This window comes from Gymnoscopelus microlampas (genome assembly GCF_963454915.1).
Source record: "Gymnoscopelus microlampas genome assembly, chromosome: 9".
In the NCBI taxonomy this organism is placed as follows: Eukaryota; Metazoa; Chordata; class Actinopteri; order Myctophiformes; family Myctophidae; genus Gymnoscopelus; species Gymnoscopelus microlampas.
Window position 1 is genome coordinate 20,787,663 of NC_139946.1, and position 10,321 is coordinate 20,797,983.

Sequence of the window (10,321 nt, forward strand, 5' to 3'; positions counted from 1 at the left end):
ATTCACACTTTTAAACAAAGTTATTATCTTATTCCTAACCCAAAGGAATATCTATAATACAGTAGGCGGGCAGACCTCCTGCAGTCCCAAATTCTATGCATATTTGATGCATGATTATCTTTCAAAAGCCCTGAATCCTTAGGAGTGAAATCAGAACATGAAAAAAAAGCTTGCATAACACACATTAGGGGTGTCACGATTCACTTACCTCACGATTCGATTCAAAATCGATTCCTAGGGTGCCGATTCGATTAAAATTGCGATTCTGCGATTAATTGATATTCGATTCGATTCTGCGATTTATTGCGATTTTCTAGGGTGCCGATTCGATTAAAATTGCGATTCTGCGATTTATTGCGATTTTCTAGGGTGCCGATTCGATTAAAATTGCGATTCTGCGATTAATTGATATTCGATTCTGCGATTTATTGCGATTTTATAAAAAATAAATAAATAAATAAATAAAAAAATAAAATAAAAAATTAAAAAAAATCCAAAAAAAAATCGATTTTAATATTTTGAATCGATTTTTAAAATCGTGGCATTAAGAATCGCGATTTATTCATGAATCGATTTTTTTTGACAGCCCTAACACACATGCAGTCCTTTGATAGTCCAGTGTCACAAGAGTGAGGCGACTGTTCGGTGATGGTACTTTAAATGAATGAAACGCTAACTTGAAGGAAATACCAACAAATGTCTGATTGAATGTATATGCTTGTAATTTGAAGGCATCGCACTTTCTTGAAGCCACACTCAGAGTTCAAATGCAACCTTGCACGAAGAATCAACATGTTATAATTGATTATGTTAATTTGATCAGTAATGTGGTTCCTTTCTCCCAGATCAATGGGCATGAAATCAATTTGAAACGACTCCCTGATTTGCATCAGGACAAGCTGTGAAGCAAAATGTGCCCACAATCGTTTGAACTGTAACTAAAGGCGTACATACTGTACATATAGCAAGAAATGGTATCAATGTCTCAAAAGCTAGAGAGATTCTGGCCTGCAGAAACCGATCTATCTGCCCTTGATCAACTACATTCTTCAAACTGAAACTTCATAATTTTAGTTTTACTTTATATCACACATCCATATCTGGCATTCCCAATTGTGGAAGTATAGCAGGTATTGCAGTTTCTGCATCTTGAACGAGATAAGTTCCCTAAATGATTCGGGCTTATTGGCCCTTCCTCTCTCATATCAACCAGAAAGACAAATGCATCACTTGGACATGATCATAAAAACAGAGAGCAGTTTACGCGTATTCAATTCACACCTCATTAATTTGGTATTTGCATTCCTGATGGTATTTGACAGAGAACAACAATAATTTACTATGCCATTAAACGTGGCTTTACTCTGCGGAAAGCATGGGGCCATTTTTTTCTTTTTACAACTGCAGGGCATGGGTTGGAGATAATAGGAGTTTGTTATGGGCCACTGGTCCCACATTCATAGGTGATTTGTTTCCCCCAACTCTAGAAGGGAAGTCTCTAATAAATCGCTAACTGAACTTTTTACTTTTGCATTTACTTCCAACTAATAGCTTGCTTGAACTATGCCCTTTCCTTTGGAATGGATATAAAACAGTGTTAAGTCTAAGTAAAAATGTTGTTAAGGACCATGCCGTTTCGCATGCTGGTGCATTATACTCATGATAGGAGAGCAATTACTAATAGGCCATATTTCAGTTATTTGTTTTTACTTGCAGGTCTTTTTTACTTTTCACTTAGCCTGTGACCTTTTCCAAGTGAAATAATGTACGCTTTTAGAGTCACTTACTAGCATGGCTTTATGAGCCTGGTTCGTACATTACCAAATGTAATGCATTTAAAAAGAAAAGATTCTGCAGTTCACAGTCCTATACTGAATGGCCTGCTCATACATATTTGATGCAAATCAATTGAACTAATGAAAACTTGCTCCCCAGGCAGACTGCTCAGGACAGATGGGGCATTAGCCAAATTTAACCTCACAGCAGACCAGTGTCCACTCAACATGCTTGGAATGGGTCAGCGCTCACCCATGGCAATGGTAGTTGTTTTAAGCGCACCATACAGTATATAGTACACACAGAGCCATCTGTGTTGTGTGAACCACTCCACATAACAATAAATCTTGGGAAATGTCAATGACAAGGCTGTGATTTACGAGAAACAAGTACTGCGATTATAGATTTCATGATGAAGTTAAAGTATCTGTGGCCATGTTTGAAATTGGGTTCCATGTATGAGTCCTCTGGCATAAAATCAATGAACTCCAGCAATGCTGCCAACTAATCCATTGAAGTGAAGCTCAAATTAGAGAGTAATCTCATGTATTAAGGATGGATACAGTTCTCTAAAGGAGCTTGTTCATTTAAAGGAGAACCGTATGGTTTCTGTACACCTAAAAAGAAATGGTGAACCCCCCCCCCCTTCCATAGTACACAAGTGAACATTTATTTCCCCCTCTAACATGTATCAGCTTCATGTTTGCATCATAATAATGATACTTCATTAACACTCTGACATCATGATGAGGCCAAAACATGTTGGAGCATAAATGATTCTAATGAGATGAACGCATCTGCAAAAGTGCAACTACCTAGCTTCCATTCATCTCTTGGTCTTTACACAGCCCTCCCCCCAACATCTCTGTTCAATATCCGTAGATTGGATCCAGTTGTATTTGACATTCCCCTGATATGTCATCAACAGAAGGAGATTGACATGATTTGTTAAGAAGCTCCGTAGACTTTAAATTCTTGATGGACCTGTTGAGAAATGTTCACATGTGTGGAATGGAGAGAAAATTACAACATAACAATACTGTATGGCTCTCTTTCAGTATGCAGAGCTTTCTCTTTGAAAATAAATCTGTGATGTTCTATGACTAGCAATCAGACCCAGAGTTACACAGCAGAACATACGCAGCCAGAACTGTATGTTGACCTTATAGGAAAACCAATTTGGTGTGTCGGAGATTATACCAGGTTTTATTCATGGGTTGAATGCTAAAAAAAGGCCTGTATGTTTGATATTCACAACATGCTTAAAAAAAGATGTGCACTTGTTCCATCAATAATGATGGCAGATTGTTAAAGCTCTTGTAAACACTAAAAAAAATTATACAATTATGTATGTATCTTCTTTATTTTATTTATGTATTCATTTATCATATGTCATACACCGAGTAAATGAGCTTTCTCTTGGTACTTTATCATCTTTATGTCCTGATGAATGTTGTTGTTAAAACAAAAAAAATAAAAAATAGATCCATGGATAAATCCTTAATGTAGTCAAGGTGATTCTCATTTGTACTCTATTGTTCTCCATTATTTAATGATGTTTGGCAACTCTCTCTCTCTCTCTCTCTCTCTCTCTCTCTCTATGCCCTTGAGAGGGATTTATGATCGCCTCCATTCTTGCCGTTCTTGCCATAAACTTGTGTGATGTTTCACTTTGACCAACTTTTCGGACTTCACAAAAGCATTAGTCAAAGTGTTGGTGCTGTAGAAACCGCTGTCATCAATCTCTAGGGTTATGGAGCTCACTTTTTAAGAACGCTTTGTGTTATATGTGAAGATTTAGTTGACTGAGCTGCCAGGTTGTATGGGGCTGATGGGTCACTATATTAATTTTGCCAATATGTTTCATGGGTCTCATGAGTCATTGATTAAATGCTTTGGAAACGTACCGGTAAGTCTTTATTAGTACCGCAACAGTATTGGAACAATATTTAACTTTGGAGCAACTTGGCTGAAGAAACTCAATTAGCAAACTCAATATAATGTGCTTTCAAGTCTCCACCAAAATCTCCTTAATATAACTTGGTTTTTGGTTATATATCCACTGATATACTTTCAGTAGAAGCACTCTGTGTTATTTAGTCTTAAAGTGCCCTGATGCCAATGCTGCTGTCAAAGCTATTGAACTTTAACTCTATTTTGGTGCAAGTCTCAAGAGTCTGTTGTCAGACACAGACATCTCTCCAACGTATTTAGCAAGAAACTTGTTATTGCTCCCTTTATATTGTAGATGTTTGGCTAACTTGTTTGTTTGCATCCAATATGATTTCTCACTTTTGCTGAGTAGGGCTTTATCTCCTATATCTTGTTAAGCCCGGGTTTAACAAGAAATGGAGCCCTTGTATTCATTTTGCTATGCCTGATTGCTTTGTAAAGCTTCTGAGTTGTTCCTTGTAGTTCTACTGTATGTATCTTTTCATATTGCTAAGAAAAGTAAAATTCCAATGTAGTTCTTGTAATTAAAATGGAACCACATCCAAACCATATTCATCCACAGTATCACTTTCATGGGAATTTCCTCTATTTTAAAAGACAGGTAGATCACATATTATGCTACTCTTTAGAAGTGGCTCTCAATTACCTTTATCTACTCATCATCTACTATTGCTGCTTTTACTTAAGCAAAAAATCTGAGTACTTTTTTCACCACTGCTCCCTCCCCTCCGGAGGTTCAGTTGATTGCCTATATCCTCCGACCCACCCCGCCCACACAAATTCAAAGAACTCGCAAGGGAAAATTCAAAGAGGGCAACCACAGAACACCTGGAGACAGAAGATGGAGACAGAGGACAGGAATGCTGGAATGAGGCAGAATGAGCTGGTGAGGACTGCCCAGAATAGGGTGCAATGGAGAGACACTTGCCAATGCTCCTGCCTGCCACAAGAAGAAACCCCTACTAGTGAATATAACGCAAAAACATAACTATCTGTGCAACATTCCCCATCAACACAAGAAGGTGTGTAATCTTGGATTAATGTGTTTACGATAATATGTACAGATGCAAGGATGCAAGTTCTTCATAGCGACTAGTAAACGTTTTATTCTGTATAACTGCCTGTGTGTAACACATTGTTCAGAAGGAAGCACGCACATCGCCAAAAAACTTTTCAGGTGCTGAACCACAATACATACATTAGAGAAAAGGAAGAGGAAGTCCGCACACTAGCTCCTGAGGTATATTTAAAACCACCGACTTACAGGTTTAATGCACTATACTAATTGCCAACAACGCCATATTGTAAAGTTAGTTTGATGTTCCAGAGATGTGAATGAATGGTGAAGAATGGATGAGACATCACTCCAATAGTGAGGTTCGTTGCTTCCAGTTTATTTCATCATAGTACAGACTTTCTATGGAGACCCTGAGGTCCACACAGGCGGCCCTCCGGCCTGAGACACACTAAGTTAGTTACATTTCAGTCAGTCCTTTATAGCAGTGGTCACCTTTGAGATCTAAGAGTAGGTACGTGTTGGGTGTGTCAGCCCTGTATGGTGAACCCCCACCTCCCCTGGCTCTTCCACATTTGCAACTGTAAAGAGCCAGGAAAGGAAGAGGTGTCAGCCTTGATGACAAATGCCTAGACGCACTGTCTCCATGCTAAGTGTACCCCACACCCAGGCTGGAGCCAACAAATGGTAATACACTCCTCTGTCTCTACTGGCCAAAGTGACTTGTAAAGTTAAGTAATATTAACAAATGACTTAAAATGTGTACATTAAGTTAATAAATATACAGCATACCCCCCACGGGAGACACTAAAACGTCTCCCGCAAAAACGTATATTTCCAAAAGAAAAACAAAGAACCGCCCCCCATGAAACTTACTGGAACACAACCAGGACAAAAATAAAACATTCAGGAACACTAAATAGCAAACAACATCCAATACAGAACAATGCACATACAAGAACCAAAATTACATAGTACAGTGACAAGGTGATTTACAAATAGACAGAAAACTCATTCCCTGAGTCCAATTAGCGTGCAGGATCCCTCTGTTAGTCCTTTAAACTCCAGGATAAAACATTACACAGCTAACAAGCACAATGGAAGCTGACAGCATACAGTTGAATCATCACTCACCAACCGATAACACCACCCTCCAGATCAATGTCCCCCCCGCCGAGCCACCAAATAATACTCAAAGATAGCCTAATACTTATCCCTAAGCTTACACTGTACCATCAAGTACAAATGACAGCTACGAACGGAAGCGCTCACAGTGAAAAGACAAGGCAGTGTACCCCCAATGAAATAACAAAAACACAAAGTAAGCTCACATTAAATACCAGAGACCAGAAAGTAAAAAAATATCCTCACAAACACTCGCGCTGTGGCAGCCCTCGCCCCACAGTTTAAACCCCCATCATCACAAAAATATAACCTCAGGTCCCGTATGCACAATGTCCCGCTCGATAATGTTTCTCTGTAGTTTCCCTCAACGTCATCTTCTCGCCCCAACCGCTTTTCCCAGTGCAGTGTCCAGATTGTCCAACAGATAGCTGCTTTTTACAACAGCACGCTCTACTCGCGACCGTAGGAAATGTCAACACACTCCCTATGAAGAACCCCTCATAACCAGGCTAAGTATCTTCTTTTCTGTAAATCCTCAGTCAATTTCTTGTACTTAATATCTTGCAAATATATTAGAATATATTCACTATTAACTGGCTTGCAATTGTACTGAAGACGTCAAGAAAATCAAGATAAATAAGCGTCGCCGGTTCTACGTTCTGTTGGCACCCGCTGTCTCCCGTCCATCCTCACAACATTACCCGCCACGAGAGAACCCCGTCGATCCACAGGTTCCCCGCTCTGCCGTCAGCACCGCAGCGCGCTCCTTTAGCGACCGTAGAAGATAAGTTGTGCAGCCAGATGAGTCGTAACAGCCATCCTAGATCTGGTCATGACGAGGGCCTCTCCCCGTAGATCCTCGAAAAGTTGTCGTCATGTCGTGCCGATGTCCCTCTTGCAGTGGTCCCCCCACGTCGCAGGAAGATAGCTTGATCCTTCCATCCACCGCAAGGCAAAGACTTCCACCACCCGCGCATGTCCTTTCGACGCCTGGCTCAGTATTTCTGGAGACTGGCGTCCCCATATAACCAAACCAACGCGACTGCCGACAAAACCGCCATTTGAGGTATATTTAAAACCACCGACTTACAGGTTTAATGCACTATACTAATTGCCAACAACGCCATATTGTAAAGTTAGTTTGATGTTCCAGAGATGTGAATGAATGGTGAAGAATGGATGAGACATCACTCCAATAGTGAGGTTCGTTGCTTCCAGTTTATTTCATCATAGTACAGACTTTCTATGGAGACCCTGAGGTCCACACAGGCGGCCCTCCGGCCTGAGACACACTAAGTTAGTTACATTTCAGTCAGTCCTTTATAGCAGTGGTCACCTTTGAGATCTAAGAGTAGGTACGTGTTGGGTGTGTCAGCCCTGTATGGTGAACCCCCACCTCCCCTGGCTCTTCCACATTTGCAACTGTAAAGAGCCAGGAAAGGAAGAGGTGTCAGCCTTGATGACAAATGCCTAGACGCACTGTCTCCATGCTAAGTGTACCCCACACCCAGGCTGGAGCCAACAAATGGTAATACACTCCTCTGTCTCTACTGGCCAAAGTGACTTGTAAAGTTAAGTAATATTAACAAATGACTTAAAATGTGTACATTAAGTTAATAAATATACAGCACTCCCAGTAGAAAATGTATTAAATAGTTAGCACAACGTTTCGACCGCAACAGGTCTTCTTCAGGTCTGACTACATTACATGGAAAGGCGTGTTAAATACAGGAAGGAACGACACAATCAACGGCAGCTGTGGTAGTAATTAACCTGTGTGAGTTCCACTCATGCAAACTTTGGAAGCCAAAAAGTTTTAACAGATCTGAGACTAAAATAACGACTTAAGTGTCAATCTACCGCTTTCCTGACAACGACAAAGAGAAGAGGAAATGGTTATTTTATATATATATATATAATATATAAAAAGATATACATATACATAAATATTTAAAAAAAATATATAATAATGATAATAATCATATATAATAAATATGTATATACATATATATATTAGTCTACTTTTTACAGTCTAGGATATTAGTATTAAGACCCGTTTTAACCCTCAATGGTTCATTTCTGAAAAAGGAGGTTATTGTAAAAAGATTTACGTTTGTTTACAATGAAGAGTGGACGGCACTTGGTGCCTCTTGGACCCAGAAGTGACGTCGGACTACAAAATTACGTCTGACTTAAAAAACGAATAGAGATACTGTGTACCGATTTGCATGATGTTTTTCAATGTGAAAAATGTGGGCCAGAGAATCTGCTCTGGCATCTAGGGAGTGTGTGTGTACAGTTTCACGTAGATCAGGCCAACGGTGCCGGAGATTAGCTGTTCACAGGTGGAAGGTAAGACACGCGGACGGACGGACAGACAGGGGGCCAACATAGTCTTGGCCACGCCTTTGATCTGGCGGAGACAATGAGAATGGGTCCCAAAATGCTTCCTTGGTATCCCATACTCTGTCTCAACAGCATCTGATATAAGATCACCTAGGGAGACAGAGAACAGTCTTTCAGCTATAGATCATTGTCGACCCCCTAGTCATTGTTAACCCTTTCAGCCTATTGTTGTCTGTATTGTCATAATGGTACAGGCTTTGTGCCGTCAGAAAAAAAGCCTTTCCAAGGTTTTTTTTAGGTGGAAACACTGAACAACCTCAGCTCAGCTCTATGCTCTTCTATGGAGTGTTGCTGTGTCAGGGGAGCTGCCTGTGACACAAAGCAGCCTCTGCTGGTCAGGTACTGTACAAAAGGAAGGCTTCAGCCAGGTAGGAAGTCAGTTCACCCACAGCAGCAGCAACAGTAGCAACAGCAGCAACAGCAGCTGAAACGACTCCCACACAAAGATGACTTCCGGCATGAACATGATGGGCAAGATCACCTTCTACGAGGAGAGGAACTTCCAGGGCCGCTCCTACGAATGCATGAGCGACTGCTCTGACATGTCCTCCTACCTGAACAGGTGCCACTCCTGCAGGGTGGAGAGGGGCTGCTTCATGGTGTACGACCGCACCAACTACATGGGCAACCAGTACTTCATGAGGAGGGGCGAGTACTCTGACTACCAGAGCATGATGGGCATGAGGGACTGCATCAGGTCCTGCCGCATGATCCCCATGCACAGGGGCAACTACAGGATGAGGATCTATGAGAGGGAGAACTTCGGTGGACAGATGCACGAGATGATGGACGACTGTGAGAACATCATGGGCCGTTACCAGATGAACAACTGCATGTCCTGCAACGTGATGGATGGCCACTGGCTGATGTACGACCAGGCCAACTACAGAGGCAGGATGATGTACATGAGGCCTGGCGAGTACAGGAACTTCATGAACATGGGCCACGACAACAGCATGAGGTTCATGAGCATGAGGCGCATCATGGATTCCTTCTACTAGTTTAAATATCAGGAAATGAACTCATCTGAATAAAGCTGTTTTAATGTGGAAACTAAAACATGGATTATGATGCATTTCTACCTCTGTCTTTGAACCTTTTAATCGCAGGGCAGAAACTCTAACATAATGACCACTGAACTGGTTTACTTTGGTACTTTAAGTATATTTTACTCTAGTAAATGTTTTAATACAGGCCTTTTACTTGTAAACAGAGTATTTTTGTCTCCACCAGGCCGAAAGGCATGGCGAGAGTATGTTTTGCACCCTGTCCGTCCGTGTGTCCGTGTGTCCGTCCGTCCGTGTGTCTGTGAACAGCTAATCTCCGGCACTGTTGGCCTGGCCGCTGCAAGACTGTGCACACACACTCCTTGGATGCCAAAGCCGAACTTCTGCCCCCGAATTCTTCAGATTGGCCTGTTATAGCGCCACCCGGAGGCCGCTTTTTGAAAAACAGATTTTTTGGCAGTACTACACGAAATCGGTACACATGATCTCTATAGTCATGTGATCAAGACGGATATGTTTGATGTTTCATATTCCATCCTGATTGGCTAAGATTCACATCCATTTAGCCAAATCCAAGTTTGCAGTAGTGGTTTGTTTTTAACAAAATGCCTCAAATCATTAATGCAGTGTCCAATTGCCGTGCAAGGCCTAAGAAGAAATGGCACCCTTTCACAATGGCCTATTATAGAGCCACCAGGAGGCCACAATAACCTACCTGACCTGGCGGAGACCTGTGCTCCGAGGAGCACTTCCTCTAGTTTATCTTGTGGTATTGCTGCTTTTACTTAAGCAAAAAATCAGAGTACTTTTTTCACCACTGCTCCCTCCCCTCCGGAGGTTCAGTGGATTGTCTATACCCTCCAACCCACCCCCCTAAACACAAAATCACAAGAACCCGCAAGGGAAAATTCAAAGAGGGCAACCACAGAACACCTGGAGACAGAAGATGGAGACAGAGGACAGGAATACAGGAATGAGCCACAATGAGCTGGTAAGAGTAGGGTGCAATGGAGAGACACTTGCCACTGCCCCTGCCTGC

General features: G+C 41.5%; 1 protein-coding gene across 1 annotated transcript; it reads left to right on the forward strand.

The window, feature by feature from the left end:
- Window positions 1-8,721: 8,721 nt before the first annotated feature.
- LOC311052515 (gamma-crystallin M2-like) lies at window positions 8,722-9,276 on the forward strand (the record flags this gene model as incomplete). The annotated part of the gene is made up of 1 exon (XM_084067498.1): window positions 8,722-9,276. The coding sequence occupies one exon, from the start codon at window positions 8,722-8,724 to the stop codon at window positions 9,274-9,276; it is 555 nt and encodes a 184-aa protein (XP_083923624.1).
- Window positions 9,277-10,321: the final 1,045 nt, after the last annotated feature.